Below are 22,469 nucleotides of genomic sequence, written 5' to 3'. Positions count from 1 at the left end.
GCTGTCTACCTTGCTGCAGTTTTTGAGGGAATTGGAGGCTTTTTTTTTTTTTTTTTCTGTTGATAAACAGAATGGCAAAGTCAACATTTGTATTTAAGTAGATCATTTTCATATGTTAAACATACATGGGTTTTGTAATCCTCTTTGTTTCTGTTCTAGAAATTTAAAAAAAATTGTGAAATACTTGCATTTTTCTATTGCTGTTTGTAATGTTTATTATGTTCTGTCGGTTTTCTTCCTAAACACCTAGTCAAAAAAAGTTATTTCTACTTGTCTGCTCAAACATGCTGGTGATAGGTTTACTTTTTATTCAGTGTTTTCCACTTCACAAGCAACTGATAGTTGGGGAAGAAATATTGACTGTTATTACTGCAAATCTTATTGCTGTAGAGGACGCTGTCAATTCTTACTTGAAATTAAGCCACTGAAGGGTTTTATACAGAAAATTTCCAATTTCTTTTTGTGACATTGTTTTAAACTATGATTTTTTTCTGTATTTTATCAGACCAGATATTACAAGGAATATTAAAACATTCAGGTCTTAATGAAATAACAATACTCTACTTTTTAGTCAGCCCAGGAGTGTCCCAAGGGTATAGTTACATAAACTCAGAGAAATAAAACTTCCCTCTGCCATTTCTTAGAAAATTAAATTTTATGGAGAGCAGCATTAAACAGAGTACTTCATTTTCTCTATTGATACTAATAATTTTCTTTATTGAGACATTTTAAGTGTGGAAAATGTCAGTTTGAGGGCTTTGTAATCCTTTTCACTGTATTTGCAATTAGTTTTTCTGCACCATTCCTCCTTAAGCAAACAATGGTTACAAATTGTCCTGTTAGCAATGTTCATGCATGGTACAGTTGCTGCCTTGTCTGATGTTAGTGTACTATGTAATGCACGTTCGCTTCTACAATCGATAATAGTCAATAATGCTAAACTCACACACAAGACATTTTGAAAGATAAGTGGTCCAAAGGTATTTCTGTCCCTCTGCAGAACTGCTGGTTCAACTCAAAGCAGAAAATCTAAAGGCAATTTTAACAAACAGAGAGACTGCTAGCAGGCATCTGTGTAATTATCCTATTAAAAAAAAGAGTAACATCTGCATTATCTGTACCAGAGCAGAATGGAAGGGAACATTATGTTCTCTAATCCTGTCTGGAAGCGTTATGAAGCTAAAAGGATAACATTTTACCAAATCATGTGTTTAACATGATAGGTTACACTTAATTACCTTTTAATTACCTTTCTTCTTGTTGGGCTTTGTGCTAAGGACCCTGCCTGCAGCCCTCATCACAGAGCTGTTCTTGCCTTTAGATTCTTTATGCCAGGTTTTATTTTTGAGTTTACCATGAAAAGGTGGTCCTACAGTGTCTTGAAAGCCATTATAACAGTTGTTTTTTTTTTTCCCTAGTGTGTCGAAAGCTCTGAGAACATTATTTTTGTGTACGAAAGACTTGTAGCGTTTAGGTGTATGTGCTTTGAATTTGATTGTAAAGGGCAAACTCATTGGACTATGTTTTATGAATAAGGAGTACTGTGCATGGCAGAGGCCACGCAGGATCAAGAGGAGATTATTTCAGCCCTCTGACTGCTTGCAGTGTAAACTAGGAGAGTGTATTGGCTTAAATAATGTAGATTTCTTTTTTCTTCTTTACCCCTGGGGGAGTCTGATTTCCTGATCACCTATCTAGCCATATGCTGTAGCTCTTGCCAGGTACTCTGAGCAGCGTCACTGCCAGCTAAAATTACTTTTTTTCTGAGAGCTGAATTATGCTGAGAATTGTCTTAAGTTGTCACACTGGCAACATCACAAAGTTTTGTGTATGCACATAAAAAACATGTAAAAGCAGCCTTACCTGGAAATTCAGCTTAGAAACCACTTCAAGCGTTTAATTTTATCTGTATACTTAGAGGTGTTGTGTACCTGCTCAGGCTCATCGCTCCCTCTTCATTGTCTTTCCCATGCTTTTCTCAGCTTCTTTGTGCTCTGGCTAGTACAGTACAATATTGATACAGGCAAATTAAACATATTAAGAAAAAGCATATTGTCTATTCCTGTTTTGTATTAGTGAGGGTGAAGAGCTGGGAAAGCCTGCTAATATGTTGAGGTAACAATGCTTCTTTTCTTTCCTTTTACAACAGGATGGAACTGAAATACGGATATACTTTGACTAAGGAGTTGGAGTAAGACTGAGTTCCGCTCTGTGATACCATGACCATGAACTTGCTGTTCGGCCTCATGCTTTAGGAACTTTTGTAGTAACTGTGTGAAGCAGTTGGGAACCATGGCATTCTCTCCATGGAAGCTGTCCTCTCAGAAACTTGGCTTTTTTCTGGTGACTTTTGGTTTCATTTGGGGAATGATGCTTCTGCATTTTACTATTCAGCAGCAAACACAACATGAAAGCAGTTCAGTCCTGCGTGAGCAAATTTTGGATCTCAGCAAAAGATATATCAAAGCATTAGCTGAAGAAAATAAAAATGTGGTTGATGGGCCTTATGTTGGGACAGTGACAGCATATGGTAAGTGTGTGCTCTGGATTACATGGTGATCTGATTAAAGTTTCTTCTAAATTCTCCAAACATTTTACTTCAGAATGTTGCTCAATTGACAGTACTTTACACTGTGGATTTTCTGCACAGATGGAGAAAAGAGCCTTCACTTGTAAATATGAAATGGGAGAAATTTTACATTTCCAGTCACTTGGAAATGAAGTTGTCTGCTAATTTTTATTACATCTGTCTAGTAGCTGTATCTAGTATGCTTCAGGTTATTTGTTAGAACTTGCTCTAAAATAAACCATTTTTGCTGTTTTTGCAAAACATGGGAGGCTTTACAGTTTGTGTATCAGTGATCTGAGAAATTCCTTGTGGAAGAACTTGCCTTACTGGTAAAGATCTATGTTTATTTCTTCTTCTTTGCCCTTTCACTTCTTTGTTCAGTCAGTTTGTCAGTTTACTTAAATTTAAGTTTGCTTATCTGGCATAATCTTAAATTAAGATCAAATATATTATTTTTACCTCAGGGTAGAGAACTCTCTGTGAGTTTCAGTGCCTTGTTCGACAGGAAGTTTTAATGCTTATCTTTTCCCCTAAAAGAAGATTTTTTTGTGTGAAGCTGCTTGCCTTAAAGCCTGAGGTTATCGTCTTAAGGATAGCTAACAATTATATTGATTTATTACTTAAGCAAAGCTGTTATTATTCTGTTACTTCTGATTTGTTGAACTATATTGGTATTGTAATCTTACAGAGCAATACAAACTCAATAGTGTTTACTATACCAGTCAATATTAGATCAGTCAATACTAGAATAAGTCAAATCAGTCTTTAGATTGAAGACATCCAAACAAGTAGAGGTCCCTAGAGAATTGTGTGTGTAGGCTTAAAACAAAATCCTATCTGCCATATATCTTGTAAGGGTACTTGATGGTAGGGGAATTCAAGAAAATAAACAAAACAATGAACAAAAAACCCCAGGTTGCCTCCAGAAATTGAAGGGTAACTACATTAATATGTGTCCTAGCTAGGCCTAAGGGTAGAGGATATACTTAAACTAAGTTCCCCCTGCAGCTTGTTGCCTGTGTTATTCATTCCCTGTTTCAAATCCCAGTGAGGAATAAGTTGAATTGCCAACAAACAGTGGTCAGGTTCCCTAGGAGAAGTTAGAGAACATTTGAAAATGGGTGAAATAACTTTGTAACTCTTCTGTGAAAGTAAAGGTAAGTTTTTTTGTAGAAATTTCAACTTCCACGGCTAAGAAGGGTTTTAGGTTTAAGGATAAATTTGGACAGGTGTTTTCAAATGAGGAGTTTAGAAAGATGCAAAATATTGGTAATGTATTTAGTTATAATGTTAGAGGCAAAGATGCTACGGTGAGTGAGTAACGTCATATTAAATAATGCTTTATGAAACTGAGCAAGATAATTACTTAATAAGTAACAAAATCTGTCCTGTTTGGCATCAAATGAGTTGTTGATAGCAAACGATCAGGTTAACTATTCATGACTAAACACATTAATGACTAATATTAATGATAACTGGTAAAGTTGGTTCAGTAGTCTATGAAAATTAATACCGTTGCTACTTAGCCTCCTTATTGCTTTTATTCTTATCCTCTGATTGATATTAGTGAGCACAGTCATGATTTCCTTGCTCAACAGTAAGTTTGCTTGATTTGGCTGCTTTTACCCACCCAAAAGATTTTCAGTTATTCCTTAATTGTGATTGCACAGCTTGTTCACTTTGTCACTTTTACTTTAATGACCTGTCGGGCAGTTGGATCTAACACTTTACTTTTGAAAGTTGTAGTCCAGATATACACAGAGTATTATATTTCTGTAGCAGTAAACAGTTTTACAAAAATTATTATGAATCTGTGCTTTTGCCCTCCCCTTCTCAAACAAGGCTTCAGTTGTTTGGTTTTGTGGTGTATATTTTTTGGGGGGTTGTCTTTTTTTGTTGTGGTGAGCAGTCTCTCATACCTTTTCTTCTGTACATTATACCATTAAGAGACTTCTGGACCCTTTTCAAGCTCTCCAGATCATTATTAGTGCTTAAGAGTGCATCTTCTGATCTTTAAAGGTCAGAGGAAAACACACGGCTATAAAGAAAAAAAATCCAGTACATAGCTCCATGGAGTAAACATAGCTCTCCTTTTATCTGGAAAAAAAGAAACATAAGCTTTCTCAAAGTAATAGCATTTTCTTATTTACTGTCTCATTTGCACAAGAATTGGATTAGTCATAAGGAAAAAAAGAGATAGCACAAAGTAGGTGTGGCAAAAATGCAGCTGGTGTTAGGGCAGAGGAATCTTCAGATGTATGGAGAGATTTTCTGTTACAGATCAGAAAGTTATTTGATTTTGAAGTTGTGGAAAGAAGAAAATATATTAAGCATGTGCACATGTAATTATCATGTAATTAAATGGGAAAATAATGTATATTAATCACACTGAATTGCTTAGTCCTTAGATGAGGGTAAATAAGCAAAAAAAATAATTTTATTTCATCTTCTTTGGCTTGTTGCCACTATAATTACACAGTTTAGTCTGATACTGGTCCGTTTTTCCCCTGTTGGCCACAGTTCTGTAAGTTTGCCCAACTGTCTGTGTCACTTCAAGAAATCCGAACAAAAGAAAAGGGAAAGAAAAATTATTAGAGAATTTTTTCTGGGATGCCATTTGATAGCAAACTTCTGCTATTGTTTGTTGCTTACCATGTGAAGGAAAGGCTGTGTCAGACCAAACAGATAGGTAAAGGCAATCACCAACAGACTGAAGAAAAGAAACACGTGATTTGTGGTGTTTTGTGTATCTATGAGAAAGGTTCAACTTCACTTTTATTCTTCTCTTTTTTTTTCCTTCTGTTTTTTGTTTGTTTGTTTTTGTTTGTTTGTTTGGGTTTTTTTGTCAGTGCAGAGCCTGGCTGTCCTGGAGGAGATGCAGGTGAAGGTTTTTGTACTGACGCAAAGCTGTCCCTCTTGGGAAGGGGATTTTTGTTTCCAACTGACTGAGCACAGACTGTTCCTCTAATAGTGCTTGAACATGGATTTAGATTCAGAGTCATTATTATTTAAGCAGCTCCTTATTACCTGAACTATTACAAAGCATGCACTTTTTTTGTTCCCATGTGCGTACCCACGAAAGCTCACACTTCACCTTGAATGTAGGATATATATATGAGTTGCAGTGTGCTTTATAAAATACATCTAAGGAAATTTGTACCCGAGACTGAACAAAGTAGGGAATGTTAGTGCATAGAACTGCTAATGACAAAGGTTTGCACTGATGAAGTGTCTTTATATATTCCAATCTCATTCTTGTATCTATTTTTGATTCTGTCTGACAGTGTGTATGGCATTATTAAGCAATATAACTTTTCATTTTCATTTGTAGATTTGAAGAAGACACTTGCTGTCTTGTTGGATAATATCTTGCAGCGCATTGGGAAGCTAGAGTCCAAGGTGGAAAACCTTGTGCTTAATGGAACAGGAGCAAATTCTACCAACAATACTACCACTCCTGCTCCTAGCTTGGGAGCAGCTGAAAAGCTTAATGTAGCAGGTGGGTACAGCAGTTGTTTAAAATATTTATGGACTTTTTAATCTGTATATATTTCTGTCTTCACCATAGCATGATTTTTCAGTGTTAGATATTTGGAATGCCTCAGTAAACAAAATTCAAAGTCAAAATCTAGCCTATGTTAATGGCAATCTAAAGTCTAGTGGTTGTTTACAAGCAGAGAGGAAAACTTTGCTCTATGGTAACTTGAACACATTGAAGAAAATAAAATCCTCTGCTGAAGGGGTATAGTCTACCTTGTTCATAGTCACTTTCATGCTTTAAAGGGTTGCACTTTAGAATGAAGAAACTAGGCAAGCATTTTCTCTCTAAGCCTGATTGCTCAGGTTGGTATGAACTGCATTTCCACTGTATGCAATTTATTGGTTATTAGCTGAAAGAAAACATTTAGTATGTTTGTTAATGGTTATAATTTTAAATGTCTTTCCCTACTCTGCTTAACAGCTCTTCCAATCTGACACAGAGAGAATGACCTCCTGGTACTTCAGTTTAAGTAAATATATATTTTAAAACATCATTTGAAGTAACTAGTTTTGTTTCTTCAGTGAATGGACTGTTTGCTACCCTTACAACTTTCCAAAACATTTGAGTTGTCCTGTAGTGGTAGAATGCATTTGCTTGCCTCTTCACCTGCGTATCTCAGTTCCTTTAGTGTTGCCAGCTGTGAATGTGGTTGGTACACTGAGTCTTGTTGTTTATGCTGCCTGGTCTATTGCCCTGCATTTTGCTCTGCCACCAGTCTAAATAGATACAGGATGTCCTGACACATAGGAAGTCCTCTGGACTTGCTTGTGCAGGTCCACATCTCTCTGGGGGCCCCAGAGATGAATGCAGTACTGCAGTCAGGGTCTCACAAGAGTGGAGTAGAGGGGGAGAAACACCCCCTTCAACCTGCTGGTCGTGCTCCTTTGGATGCAGTCCAGCATATGGTTAGCTTTCTGGGGTGCAAGTGCAGATTGCTGGGTCACATTGAGCTTCTTGTCAGTCAGCACCACCAACTCCTTCTTCTCAGGGCTTCTCTCAATCCTGTCTCTGCCCAGTCTGGATTTTGGGGTGTTTGTTTTTTTTTTTTTTTTTTTTTATAAAATGAAAAACATCCCTGTATATTTTCTTTCTGTAGCTGGACAAAAGAGAGACTTGATGCTGTGATTTCAATAGATTTGAAGATAATTGGAAGAAGGAAATGCATGCTGTTGCTTATACATTTATAGGCAAAAAGTCATTGTTCTTTTCTGATTTGGAAACATTTTTCATCGGTTCTTAGGGTGAATTGAATTTTGTTATTCTTGGAGTTTTCTAGACTCACAATTTTAGTATTCATGAGCAGCGTTTAAGGAGCTTGGTAGGAGTTTTCAGTTTGCAGTGTTTACATAGCTTTTTGCTGCCTGGGGCTTGCATAGTGGCAAAGAACACTGTTGGTGTTATTAGAGCTTCAGCTTTTTTGCTTTTGACTCTTGGTACACTATTTTAAAATATCTGATGTAACTGTATTAAGCAGCAACAACAGAAAACTTTAAGAAACAATTTCTTAAGGTTTTTTTACTGTTATTCTGTAGACTGGACAGCGTTACCTTTTTGGGTATCTCCAGGCTGGATAGTAAAATGGAGCTTGAAGCTAATCCTTGTATTAAAGTGCCAACTATTCATCTATTTGAGTCATTTGGTGGGTATTCATCTGGTCAGAGGCAGACAAGCAGAAGAGAAAGCTTATGTCTCTTTCTGTCTTCATAGCAGTTTCCTGACAGTAAACTCTGGAAGCCATATGACTCTAGTAATATAATATGAATATCTCCTCTGTTAGGAAGGAATTGTTCAGAAAATAAGCTAGGTGAGTAAATATTGTGATTACAGTACCATCCACTGTGTTGGTTTTGCCTGTAATATTTCAACATCATTTTTTATTGTGCTAGAGCAATTGAGATAATCTGAAAATTGTTGTAGAAGAAGGCATTTTGTTACACAACAGTTTGTCATTTTACTGGAGCTGAAATATGTATGTATACAAATACACATGATGTTTTCATGGTTTTCTTTACATTCAGCCATTACGCTATGAAATGATCACAGAGAACAAACATGTTAAGATTATTGTTCCTCTCCATCATCTGTAAAATTTTAATGCTTACTTTAGACAGATTCATGTTAGGTGTTGTTAGTAATTTCAGTCTTTCTGTCTGTACAACTCTAGTATTTATGGAGCGTCCTAACAACAGTAAGTTTAATGCTTTTAGTATTTTTTTTTTTGTAAAGACTTCTTGAGTTTATTTTTTTTTCAAATCTTTTTTAACTTGGAGCTGCTGCTTAAAACTCTGAATTAAATTAAGCATTTTATAGCCTTATTGATCAGTGCAACAGAGTGGTGTCATTAGCATACGTTCTTAGAAGAGACCTGCTTCCAGTGGAGCTACTACATAACATTTATTATTTTTTGATTCAGCAGTCACAGTACACAGAAACCTGATTCTATGGTCTATATAACCATGTTCCTTTATCTATGGAAAGCCTTTCTGAAATAAATGGAGCTTCATGCAGGCTTAAGCTGCACTTTAGCATCTATTGAAACTGCTCATAAACCTTGGTAGTAAATAGTGGAGCCACTACTCATCCTGAAACCTGCATTTTGTCCTCACTGACCTTGTGTAGTAGTTTACTGCGTGTTATTTACTACCTGACTAGATAAGAGTCATAAAATAAGACATATTAGAGTGACAGGAAAGTGATTATACTGTAAATATTTGTCCTCACTGCTGTTTATGACTGGACAAACTCAAGAGCAAAGCATTATATTTTTCTTGTAACTTAAAACTGACTACCGTGGCAGGCTAGACTTGTCAATCCAAATGTGCTATTAGCTTTTCTTTATTGTGTATTTTAAGTATTAGTAATGTTTTCATGGGAAAAAAAAAAGTACTCTTTTATCTGCAAACTAGGAAGAACAGGATGATAATGATTGTTCAGCAGTGTCCACACAAAGCCTCTCTGCAATTTGAATTTTCTTTTTAGTAGGTGTATTGCTGTATTCAGAAAGTAGTCCTAAGAACAGTATTCATACACTACATGTAGAGGATCGGGATAATCATAGAATCCTGATTTAGTTCAGGGTAAAGTTACTGAAACCAGTCCAGGTTCTGGTTTTAACTAACTTCAATAAACAAAACTGATATATGACCCTAAGTCAGATTTATGGATTGCAAAATTCTCTTCTGTGACATTAAGGATACTGGCAATTGGAGCAGATACGGATTTTCAGAAAAAAATCCATTCATGTCCGTCTTTTCTATATAGACAACTAGAATAAGTAGTATTAAAAGGGAGTATTTTTAGTATTAGAATGTATGGATATTTTCTTCAGTTCAGATATTCATTGGTTTTAGCTTAGCTCAGATACCAGTTTGAATGTTACTGCAGAAGTAATCCAGGTAACAGTGAAAGACTGTATGTTGAGACACATTTGTCAATTGCAAAGTGGTTGAAAAGTCAATTTGTTTAAAATGCTGACACTTCTTAGTATTTAGGTTTTGCCCACTCTTTGCCATCTTGATGACAAAATGTCTGTTGGTCCAGGAAAGTTCTTTCTTACAGTTAATAAACTTGCAAAGTTACTTCTAATGCACTACACTCGAGCTAAACTCACCTTCAGTTTCCACAGTCTCTTGGTATTGCAACATGGAATCTATCATCCATCTTTCAAAAGAAAAAAAAAAATCTTCTATGTATTTTTTGATATTCTTTACATTATTTTTTTGGGATGTAGCTATTCAGATTTTGAGAGTGGTCACTGCAGCTGCCTGTGCAAATAAATTTGAGTAGTTCATGTTCCCCTAAGGAACAGATCTGCTTGTGGGCAGATGCCTGTAACTCGGTGATAGTGTTAATAAAGGGATACACAGCCTTTGCAGCCTTACAGTTGTAAAAGCAGATGAAAAATTTCCTCTGAACTGTATGGATGAGAGAAGACCTAATAATGATGATATTAGTAGCTCCTTTTCAAACAACTGTAACTACTGTTTCTAGTCAGGATATCACGAGAGCTACCAGATGCCTTCTAAAACTTTGATCAGCAAAAGTGACAGACTGAGAGAGTTGGGCTTGTTCAGCTTGGAGAAGAGAAGGTTCTGGGGAGACCTTAGAGCAGCCTTCCAGTGCCTTCCAGGGTTTTGTTGCTGGCTTGGCATGTTAATATTAACGGATTTTTCCCTTTTTAGTGAAAGGCATATATAACCAGGTCTAGCAGAAGGTCCCTCGGCCCATGGCACTGAGGTTGGAACTACATGATCTTGAAGGTCCCTTCCATGATTCTGTGAACTTCTGTAGGCAGCATTAGTAACAGAAAGATGAAGTAGGACAGTTTCTTCAGGAAAAGCAGAATCATTAAAGAAGTACCTGGCTATCAAAGATATTAAAAAAAAAAACCCACCAAAACAACCAAACAAAAAAACCCCAACAAACAAAAAATCCACAACCAAACAGTAATAACAAAACAAACAAGAAAACAAAAGAAAACCAAAACAACCAAACATTTGTTCAACAAAACGAAAAATATGTTCAACAAAACAGAATGTAGTCTTGACTGTGTGAAGTGTTAGGCAGTGTGAGCCGCAAAGTCACAGAATCACAGAATCCCAAGGGTTGGAAGGGACCTCAAAAGATCATCTAGTCCAGCCCCTCTGCAAGAGCAGGGTAACCTACAGTACATCACACAGGAACTTGTCCAGGCGGGCCTTGAATATCTCCAATGTAGGAGACTCCACAACCCCCCTGGGCAACCTGTTCCAGTGCTCTGTCACTCTTACAGTAAAGAAGTTCTTCCTGATGTTAACGTGGAACTTCCTATGCTCCAGTTTACACCCATTGCCCCTTGTCCTATCACTGGATATCACTGAAAAAAGCCTAGCTCCATCATCCTGACACCTACCCTTTACATATTTGTAAAGACTGATGAGGTCACCCCTCAGTCTCCTCCAAGCTAAAGAGACCCAGCTCCCTCAGCCTCTCCTCATAAGGGAGATGTTCCACTCCCTTAATCATCTCTGTGGCTCTGCGCTGGACTCCTTCAAGCAATTCCCTGTCCTTCTTGAACAGAGGGGCCCAGAACTGGACGCAATATTCTAGATGCGGCCTCACCAAGGCTGAGTAGAGGGGGAGGAGAACCTCTCTTGACCTACTAACCACTCCCTTTCTAATGCACCCTAAGATGCCATTTGCCTTCTTGGCCGCAAGAGCACATTGCTGGCTCATGGTCATCCTCCTATCCACCAGGACCCCCAGGTCCCTTTCCCCTTCGCTACTTTCCAGCAGGTCACCCCCCAACCTGTACTGGTACATGGGGTTGTTCTTCCCCAGATGCAAGACTCTACACTTGCCCTTGTTAAATTTCATCAAGTTTCTCCCCGCCCAACTCTCCAGCCTGTCCAGGTCTCGCTGAATGGCAGCACAGTCCTCTGGTGTGTCAGCCACTCCTCCCAGTTTTGTGTCATCAGCGAACTTGCTGAGGGTGCACTCAGTTCCCTCATCCAGGTCATTGATGAAAATATTCAACAGCACCGGTCCCAGCACCGACCCCTGAGGGACTCCACTAGTCACAGACCTCCAGCTAGATTCTGCGCCATTGACCACAACTCTCTGCCTTCTTCCTTTCAACCAGTTCTCGATCCATCTCACTACTTGATCGTCAAGCCCACACTTCGTTAGCTTATCTATGACGATGCTGTGAGAGACAGTATCAAATGCCTTACTGAAATCAAGAAAAACCACATCTACCGCTCTACCATCATCCCTCCACCTAGTCACTTCCTCATAGAAGGCTATAAGGTTGGTCAAACATGACTTCCCCCTCATAAAACCGTGTTGGCTGTTCTTAATGACCCCCTCATCCTTGATATGCCTGGAGATGGAGTCAAGAATAAGGTGTTCCATCACCTTTCCAGGGATGGAGGTAAGGCTGACCGGTCTATAATTACCCGGGTCCTCCTTCTTGCCCTTCTTATAGACTGGTGTGACCTTTGCCATCTGCCAATCCTCAGGCACCTCGCCCATTTCCCACGACTTACCAAAGATGATGGAAAGTGGCCTAGCAATGACCTCCGCCAGCTCCCTCAGCACCCGTGGGTGCATTCCATCCGGACCCATCGATTTACAGATGTCCAGATTGCATAGCTGATCCCTAACCCAATCCTCATCTACCAAAGCAAACTCCTCCTTTGTCCTGACTCCTTCTGGGGCTGTAGGAATCCAGGGCCCCCAGGGAGAGTCTGCAGGAGTAAAGACAGAGGCAAAGAAGGCATTCAGCACCTCTGCCTTCTTTATATCCTCTGTCTCCAGGGCACCCACCTCGTTCAGCAGTGGGCCTGTATTGCCTCTTGTGTTAGTTTTATTTGCTATGTATTTGAAGAAGCCCTTTCTATTGTCAGATAGTCCAGATAAGCATTGGATCGGGAAGTGTCATAACTTGGAGTATTATGCTGAGATAATCCATTATAAATCACTGCATGAAGGAATAAGCAATACCTCCTCTTAAAGAGCCTGACTGCAAACGGAAAAGGAGGCACTGGCATAGGAAATGGTCAAACTATTTAGCAGTTTGGAAAAAATACCTATCTTTGCTTTAGGGGTATTAGTACAGCCAGAAGCTGGATAACCTCTGGCCAAACAGTAGCCATCGTGGCTATTTATTTCTTGTAGTAGCCTAATAGAAGTGTTTGTGGCTTCCTAAAACCAGTTTTGATCAATTTTTAGCCTGTGCTTTTGACCACAGTAGCCTGAACAGGCAATTTTTGTGATAGGTACAGAGTGCATGACTTTCAGTAGAGTAGCCTCTTCACTACCATACCGAAACCTGAGATAGTGCTGGTATATTATATAGTGTAAGTAAAACATGATTTATATTTGTACTTCAGGCAGACACTCAAACATATTAAGAACATGACTCAGTGCATAAAATTTAGGGGCTGTCTGGAAATAAAGTTACTCCTCACTTTACAAAGGTGTCTTCATTGGTTGTGTGCCTCATTTGGCAAGAGATGGGTAAAAGTGGTGATATGGGTTTTGATGGGGGTTTTTATTTCTTTTGGGTTTTTTGATTTGTTGTTTTTAAATTGTTCCACCTCTGGCTGACAAGCATGGTATAGAACTGAGGTGGCAGTGATGAAACCAGAAATGGAAAATACTACTTTGTGGTGACGTGTAGAGTTTTTGGCAGATAAAAGGTTCTGAAGAAAGTCCATGTGGATTATGCTTGCTCATAATAAGAAGGTGATAACAGTTGATAGGAGGAAATATTGAGGATTTAACAAGGACTGTAATTCAGCTGTCTGTGAAGTAGGTGCACTTTGATTCACTGAAGTGAACCAAATTTTTGATTGATTTTTGAGTTACCATTTAGAGACCAGAAATCTCTCTTTTCACACTTTCAGACAACTGGCATGATTAATGTACACATAGACTGTGCTATGTTTTCATATTGTTAGTGTGTTTAGGCGCAATGTTGGTGGTGTGATACTGCACCTGAAGTTAATTTTGCAGAATCCTTTATTGAAGGAAGGCCAAGACCAAAACAGCTTCTATTCTCTTTTGGATTGACTGAAAGTATAATAGAGCATGAGCTCTTAGCATCACAAATATCTTTGATACTAATCCCAAAAGAACTTCTGCTAGTGAGCGAAGCTGCAGAAATTACGTTAAAAAGCAAAGCTGTGGAGCACCTTATGTAACTTGAGTGGGAGGTTAGGTGTTAGGGCTTTTTTTTCCCTCTTCAGATCCATCCATGTGTAAAATCACAAGTATTGTGAGAATGAAGACCCTAGGCCCACTGTAGGAGAGGATCAAGTTCGAGATCATCTTAAGAACCTGAATGAGCACAAGTCCATGGGACCTGATGAAATCCCTCCATGGGTCCTGAAGGAGCTGGTGAATGAAGTTGCTAAGCCACTGGCCATCGTATTTGAAAAATCATGGCAGTCAGGTGAAGTTCCTGATGACTGGAAAAAGAAAAGTGTAACCCCCATTTTCAAGAACAGTGTCATGGTTTAAGCCCAGCCAGCAACCCAGAAGCACACAGCTGCTCTCTCACTCCCCTTCCCTTCCCCCCACCCACCCTGCTCCTGGAGGGATGGGGAGGAGAATCAAAAGAATGTAATTCCCATGGGTTGAGATAAGAACAGTTCAGTAACTAAGGTATAACACAAACCACCACTGCTACCAATAATAATAATGGTAAGGGAAATAACAAGGGAAGAGAATACAACTGCTCACCACCCACCGACTGGTACCCAGCCTGACCTGAGCAGTGATCTAGCCCTTCCGGGTAACTGCCCCCAGTTTATATTGTGGGCATGACGTGCTGTGGTATGGAATACCCCTTTGGCTAGTTTGGGTCAGGCGTCCTGTCTCTGCTTCCTCCTGGCAGAGTATGAGACTCAGAAAGTCCTTGGTCAGAGTAAACATTACTAAGCAGTAACTAAAAACATCAGTGTTATCAGCGCTGTTTCCAGGCCGAACGTCAAAAACGCAGCACTGCACCAGCTAATTAAGAAGGAGAAAAATGACTGCTACTGCTGAACACAGGAGAAACAGGAAAATGGATGACCCAGGGAACTACAGAGCAGTCAGTTTCACCTCTGTGCCTGGCAAAATCTTGGAGCAGATTCTCCTGGAAAGCAGGGGTGTTGGAACTAGATGATCTTAAGATCCTTTCCATCCCTAACTATTCTGCTATTCTATACTTTTTCTTCTTCCCTCCTCAAAGATCTTGAACAATCTGGTGGTTTTGATGCTGACAATTTTCAACTGCTTTTTCAGAACCTCTATTTCATTTATGAAAGAGTAAATTGTTAGTAGTGATGCTTATAAGGCTTCATCTGATTGGTTTCAGAAGCAATGAAGTATTCCTTTGTTTGCTTACTTGCTTCCTTCCATCCTTCACACTTTCCTCCCTCTCTTTCTCCCCCACTCTGTCTTCTGTGTTTATTTATCCAACTTGTATTGGAAATGCTTTAAAGATATTTGGTAGTCATGCTTTCTGCATTTGTGGGAAGTAATGTATTCCTGTACACACAAGAAAGTATTAATCTAAACCTTGGATGCCTTGAGACTTTTCATCCTTTAGGACAGGAAGCTTTGAGCCACCACCACAAATACACTGGGTAAATTTAATGTTGCTGGTTTGGACGTGATTAAATGGAAATGGGGAAATGTGAAACCATGGCACTTTCAGGCAGAGCTTGTCTTCTGATGTAGCTGAATCCATGGTTCCATGTGACATGCCCAAGATCAGCTTGGTTTAAGCAACTTGGTTTTTAACAGTGCTTTTCTAAGATATCTATGGAAGAAATCCTTAATTTTGTGGAACAGTGTTGCCCATCAGATAGGGCAAACTGCTTGCACAAACATGATCAAAGAATCAGTCCTTTGTTTTCTTTCTTCATGTGATTTTGGTTTGGGGTTGGTTTGGGTATTTTTTATATAAGCAGGGGGTGTGGGGTTTATGTATCATGGGTTAGGTTTGCTTTGGGCTTTGTTAGGGGGTGGGGATTTTTCCAAATTGTGAACTCTCTCTATGTTCTTCTGGCAAGTATGGAAAAAACTTGATTTAAGCAAACTAAAAGAAGCTGTTTCAATTTCTCAGGCTTGAATAATGGTGGTGTTAATTCTAAATATGCATGTTGAAAAACATTATTTTATTTTATTTTATTTTTTAGTAAAGGGCCAAGGTGCTCTGAGGCCATTATCATCCCTCTACTGTGCTTGTTCAGCGAGAAGCTAAGTTTTTGCTATGTGTAACTATGTAACACCTCGGATGGTGTAATTGCACCAGAACTGTGCCAGACTGGTTGTTTAACAAATGTTCTTTTGCCTTGAAAAGTGCACTTCAGAAGATTTTAGTTGTGTTTCTTTGATCCCATAAAAATGAGCAAGTGAAGGCTCACCTTAAATCCTCCTCCACACTCTCCTTATATGTGGCTGGTACTTGGAGAACTCTTTCTAAGAGTAAGAACAGTTAAGTGTCAGCTGTATGCAGCGCTGCTCAGCAAGGGAGAATATTTTTGGTGTATGTGTTCAAAGTTTCTATAGCTTTTCTGCCTTACGCATTAACTTGTTCTACTGTATTGGCTGTTGAGTTCTCTTTTAACAACTTTAGTGTTAACATCTTTGAAGTCACTCATTAGGATGCAGACTTCAGTATTTACTTGTCATTCAAGACATGATGGCTTGGATGCCTGTCAGATATCTGGCATGCTCTGTGAACATGTAGTGAGGCAGGCTGACAAGTCAGCTTTAGCTGTGTTGCAAGCAGGCTTCTCAACGTTACTATGGTGAGAAGGACCTTTGTCATGGTATTTCCATGTCCTCCTTCTTAAAGACTTGGGGCTGATATACTGAAGCCTTTTAGGGGGGGAGGAAGACTCAGGTAACTTCATGATCAGTTTTCTTCCATGGCTATCTTCCTTATGAACTTTGTTACACAGCCTCATTAGTTTTAAAAGTCTGCAACCATGGTTTGTCCTGTAGTTCTGTGCTTGCAGAGACAAACTAGATTAAAAAAAGCTAAAATGGTGCATATTATTTTGACTTTCCAAAGCTGTCTTCATGTCTTAAGAGGACTGCAGTAGGCTTTTCTTTAGTTAACTTAGTATGTAAAATGTTCCATATGGTAATGTATCCTCATTTCTTCCTAGTAGCTGGTACAGGGCTGTCTTTTGGCATTAGTGTGGGAATAACGTTGAAAACACACGCATGTTTTAGTTGTTGCTAAGTAATACTTACTCTAAATCAAGGACTTTTCAGTTTCTTGTGCTCTGCCAGTGAGGAGGGCCACAAGAAGCTGAGGAGGATCACAGCCAGAACAGATGACCCAAACTAGCCAAAGGGGTATTCTGTACCACAGCACATCATGCCCAGTATATAAACTTGGGGGAGTTACCCAGAAGGGCAGATCACTGCTCAGGTCAGGCTGGGTATTGGTCAGTGGGTGGTTGTATTGTGCATTACTTGGGTTTTTTTGTTTGATTGGTTTATGCCACTCTCCCTTTTATTACTCTTATTGTTGCTGTTGTTGTTATTATTTTACTTAATTTCAATTTTTAAACTCCTCTTATTTCAACTGATGGGGTTTACCTTTTCTTACTGATTCTTCTCCCTGTGGGGCTGGAGGAATGAGCAAGCCATTGCATGCGTGATACTTAGTTGCCAGCTGTGGTTAAACCACAACATCATGCTTAAAAAACAAACTAGTTGTCCCAACAGAATGTCAGTGTGTACTGGATGTAATAGGATGTGGGCTGCACTGGTTTTAATAGCTAAGATTACAGTTTTCCCAGGGCGATGCTTTGCTTTGAGTCATATTTATTGTGCCTTATTCATTGTATCACTTTTCCACACTGTATATAATATTAAGCAGTTTTTCCCATTTTGCTGTCCATTTTCCTCCCACAAAGGCAGTAGCATGGAGCTTGGGAGAACTGTGTTTTTTCAAGCCTCGCTGTTGCAACACAGTGTAATAACTGTGCAGAAGACCACACGTGAATATTTTCCGCTGCAGTGCTAAGCTGTATCAGTAATGCTGAAGGGGGCTGTTAGTGGTCCCCTGGGCTGCATTTTGATTAACCACTTGACTACTACTTGAATTCTCCTAACCCTGCATTGATTTCAGTAGTGTTAATGGGACACAGAAGCACAGCTGGTGTGAGAATGGACTAGCAGTAGAAAAGTTAATATTCTTTAAATCATACCAATGCTTTGCTACTGAAGTTTCTAAAATGTTAATAGAAAGTGTTCTGTGCTCTGCATTTAAAATCTTCAAACCTTTAGCTTGTTTCGTTGAATACGTTGATAGTGCTTTCAGTTCACATTGCAAATTCTCTCTTTAAATAAATCTTATCAGCTGGAGATTAAAAATGTAAATTAAATTAAGAATGTGTTAACTAGTGGGAGAAGGGAAAGGAGACCTTACACAAATGAAACCAGTCCTAACTACAGTGTTGTGTCTAACTGTAGATACCAAATTTCTGAACTGAAATAGAAACAAGAGTTCCACGAATTTAAGTAAGAATAGTACTTTTATTTAATTATCAAAACCAGAAAGAAAGCAAATAGGGATAAAATTGATGAATAGACTTGATTGGGTATGATTACTCTGTCCTTTTAAGACTAAGGAGGTTCCTGATTTTGAGAGATCTGCTGATGGGAAACAGTTTGAGTTGAGCTATTATCTGTGCTATATGTCATCAAAAGAAATTCTAATATGCTTTTTTCACACTAGTCTAAAAATCTGGGGTTTAGCCTCAAGGTTTCCAAGTATATAGAATTTGTGTCATGTTAAATTCTCAAGATATTTCCATTCTCTGAAAAATGAAGAGTTGATCCTTAGCAGACTAGATAGGCTGCTGGTGTAAACAGTTTGCAGTCTCAGCAGTATTGTAGCTTTTTAATTTGCTTTAACCAACATTACTATTTTAAAACTTGTATGACAAATAGAACAGCTATCAAGCAACAATCTGCTGAGTAATTATAATTGTTACACAGCTTACTGTCTTAGTGGATTATTTCTAGACTTCCTAATTGTCTGGTGGAGAAAATTCATTTTAGCCCTTTACAAAGCATATTATCTGAAGGATGTGCAATACAGGAAAAGGACATTATGTGTATGTAGCACTCACTCTTGCTTATTTTTACTATTTTGCTAAAAAGTAACTAGGAAGCAAAAAGAATGGATTCTGTATCCCAGACTGTGTGCTTTTAAACACATAATTCTCTCTTGGATGTTTTAAGACCTTCACTAAAGCAAACAAAACCTGTGGACACAGAGTTTAATTGAGACAATGAAGTCCTGCACCTCTGAACTGGTGTTTAAAGAAAGTGGTGTAAAAGGCCCGAGTCTTTAGCCAGTATAGTTGCTCAACAAGGGAGAAGTATCTTTTCCAGTGCAAGGTTAGGTGGCTTAGCCTAAATCTGCTCATTTGTGCTAACGTGCCAGACTTTGCACTGAAATAACTGATGACTGTTCACAAGTTTGCTTTCACCTGCTGCGCACCGATGATCTCTGATGTAGAGCTATATATCTTTAAACAGCCACAGGCATTTGCAAAGTGAACATATGGCTCCTTTCTAAACACGTGGATGGAGTTTGTTAGTTATATTTTGAATGTCCTTATATGTTGAGTGTTCCAGGGTGTCACAAACAGAGCAATGTATTTAAAAAGTTTTTTAAATCTAGATCTTTGTGTGCGTTTTATCAATATTTTCCATATTTTTCCAGGATAATCTATAATAAGTGTAGGCTCTTAGGTTTATAATGTGATCAGATTCATATTTTCATTTTGTCAATGCATTGACCTTTAATATAACAACGTATGAGATAAATGTTTAATAATTATGCCTTTGCATAACAGCAGTCAAGAGGAGATAAGCTGTGCATGACTTCAAAACCACTTAGGTGCCTGTAGAATAGAAATTAGTATCATGGCTCACAAAAAGCTGAAGATTAAAAAAATGTGTATACTTACTACTGTTGCTTTGTACTGACTTGACAGTTGCTGTGTTTCTGACAGGTTTGGCTGTAAGTTCTAAGGTTTGGATGGAAAAAAAGATCTTAGAACTTGCATTTTAAATTACATAAATCCTAATTAAGGATAAAAATCCTTGTGGTTTTTCAAATACTATTTTGCAACAAAAGTAATTTTAATGTCTGGCTTAATTTGTTCAGGAAAGAGCTATCCAATGTGACTTTGTTAACAGCATAGAACTTATATCCAGACCTTTTTAACCAGAATCTTCAGAAGATATTAGGGTGTGGGTTTTTTCATCACCTCCAAATGATGAAAACACTGAACTCTGGACTTGTTTTTTAATACTTGCTTTTCATATTTTGGAAAATCCAGATGTGTAGGTCAGCATTCCCAGGGTTCCACCTGCTTCATCTCCCTGACTTTGTGATACATTCAAAATTGTAAATTGCTGGTGTCTGGTTGAGGTAGGTCCCACCTGTCCATGAGATATGCAGGATTTGTTCACCTCTGGATTCCTGCTTAAGAAGACCCAGCTTCTAGCTGACATGGATGATCAAAGTCCTGTTGCTGGCAAGGAGGGAGAAAGATGTCAGGTACTCTTGAAAATACTGCTGGAGACATTAATACTACACCAAGCATTTCAACATGGTTAGAGGTGATAAAAGTGGGCGTTAGTTTTCTGTTTTCCCTATCCATATAGATTATCCTAGAGAGATCAGTATGCTGTTTGTATGTATGAGCAAGAGTGAGACCTCTCTGGAAAAGCCCTAGTGCAGCTGGCCACAGGGGAGACCAGAAGCCTGAGAAAATCTATAGCTTGTGCTGACATAAATGTCTGGCTCTTGCTTTTAACTTCTTGGTATGGACAGGAATAGTGAAAGCTGGGAGGATTGCCTTTCCACTTGGAAGATACCTGTATGCAGGCCTGCAACAGCTTATGCAAGCTGTTGAAGTGTATGGCTGGTGTAATGTGTTACTGTTGGAAGAAGCAGATCTTGTAAATACAAGGATCCTGTAAAACCTTGTGAACAGTGAACAGTAGCAAAGGTCACTGCCCATCTACAAAAACACACTTGCATGCGGAAATTGTGTTTATGCATGACAAAAGCAAACAGGTATCCTACATCTGCACCCCCCAAAGGACTGTCATTACCACCTCCACTTTGCTTCCTCTGTAGTGCCAATCAAAAAATTGGGCTTGATTTCAAGTAATACTTTTGGGCAAGAACTATTTCTAACTGATTTCGTATCAGTGGTCCAACCAAGAGTCAAGAGAGTGGTAGTGTTGGCATGGTGATTGGTGGATAGTGATTGAGGAAGAATACTCCTTAATAAAGTACTGTTGTGGAGGAAAAGGTGTATGGAAATGGATGTTGAATACCAGTAATAATATCTTCACTTTAAGGGTTTAGTAATTGTCTCTTACCTTTCTGAATATTGCTAAGTACAGTTGTTTGAATATATATATGGCAGCCATGTTTGAGTCTATATATGGCAGCCATGGGAGGAGGACCAAAAAAACCTTTGAGCATGACAAGTGTAACTTGTTCAAATGCAGCTGAAAGTGATAAGAAGACTTGTTTGAATAGAATTGGCCAGACATTCAGGATTTTCAACCCTAAGTTCAGTATGATGCTGGAAGTTGGATTTTTCCTGTGGTTGAACTGCATCTCTGATGTTTTATCATAGATTTCAGATGTCTTTTATGTTTTAGGAAGGTCTGAATTTGACATGCCTCATGAAAAGCTCCCTACTTGTTTTGTAGTGAGGCTTATGAGTTTGTATAAAAAATACCAACCAAACAAACAAACAAAAAAAAAAACCCAGCCAAAATAATGAACAAAGAAAGAAACCCAACCCAACAACAACAAAAAACCCCAAACAAACAAAACAAACAAGAAAACAAAAAACCCCAACAAAACCAAAAACAAATTAAAAAAACCAAACAAACAAACAAAAAAAAAAAGGCCACAGTTTAGATCATAAAGCTTTTCTAATGGCATTATGTTGATTCCTGAAAATTGCCATCATTTTAACCTCTTTGCAGTTTAACATAGGTTTATTACTGTTTGATCTCAAGCACTGACTTCAGTGTGATTAAAGTGGAAGGTCTAATTTCTGAACTCCAGTCCCAGAAAGCAAAAAGTCCCACTACTATTTAGCTGTACTGACTGAATTTGGAGCATGCTTCTAAACTGTTACTTGCTATGTATTTTCTTACTTGGAGCAGCAGTCAGAGCTGTAGATGTCAGTGGTCTAGTCTGCAAGAATCATATAAGGATAAGAAGATAGGGAGATAATTTTAAAAGTGCTTATTGATTTGAAATTATAAAGCCATGTTACAAACTACTTTGCTTCAGTGTTATTGTCACTGGCAGTACAACTCAGTTTGTCAAATTACTCTGCTGCTGCAGAGACTGCCAAATCGGTGTCTTCTTTCTGCCATGATTCTTCTTTCCCCATCCGCTTCAATTTGCAATGCTTCACTCACATTTCAAGCTTTATCTTTAAAAGAAACTACTTGCAAAAATTTTGAAAATACTCAGATCAGGTTGGTTTTGTATATAATACGATGTTCTAATGTTTATCTAGTGATCTTGTCACTACTCTGTTCTAATACTGCAACCTTCCTTCCCGCCTCCCCGAGATCTCCAATTAGCATATTTTGGGTGAAGTCGTGCAGTGTAACTTCCAAAGCATGAAGTGTTCCAAGGTTGATGGCTGGCTGGCTTTAATGATCTTGATTCTTGACTGTGGGAAAAGCCAGAAATGGTGTAGGTGTAATTTAGATAAAACTCTGGGATGAACTACCTAAATTGAAAACCTTATCCTTTATGGACTTCAGCAAGAATCTCTCCACCATCTTAATTTTTCTTGAATT

General features: G+C 38.5%; 1 protein-coding gene across 3 annotated transcripts in view; it reads left to right on the top strand.

Moving 5' to 3' along the window:
* Positions 1–22,469, top strand: part of MGAT5 (alpha-1,6-mannosylglycoprotein 6-beta-N-acetylglucosaminyltransferase) — a 135,817-nt gene that overhangs the window by 49,280 nt on the left and 64,068 nt on the right. For all 3 annotated transcript variants that reach the window (XM_065671330.1, XM_065671331.1, XM_065671332.1), the window contains 2 exons: positions 2,150–2,530; positions 5,901–6,068. In XM_065671330.1, the coding sequence (XP_065527402.1) occupies positions 2,293–2,530; positions 5,901–6,068 (406 nt within the window). In that variant the 5' untranslated portion in view covers positions 2,150–2,292. The remainder of the gene's footprint in view (positions 1–2,149; positions 2,531–5,900; positions 6,069–22,469) is intronic.

Source organism: Lathamus discolor, chromosome 3, assembly GCF_037157495.1.
Source record: "Lathamus discolor isolate bLatDis1 chromosome 3, bLatDis1.hap1, whole genome shotgun sequence".
Classification (NCBI taxonomy): domain Eukaryota; kingdom Metazoa; phylum Chordata; class Aves; order Psittaciformes; family Psittacidae; genus Lathamus; species Lathamus discolor.
This window is presented reverse-complemented; position numbering and strand designations above follow the sequence as displayed.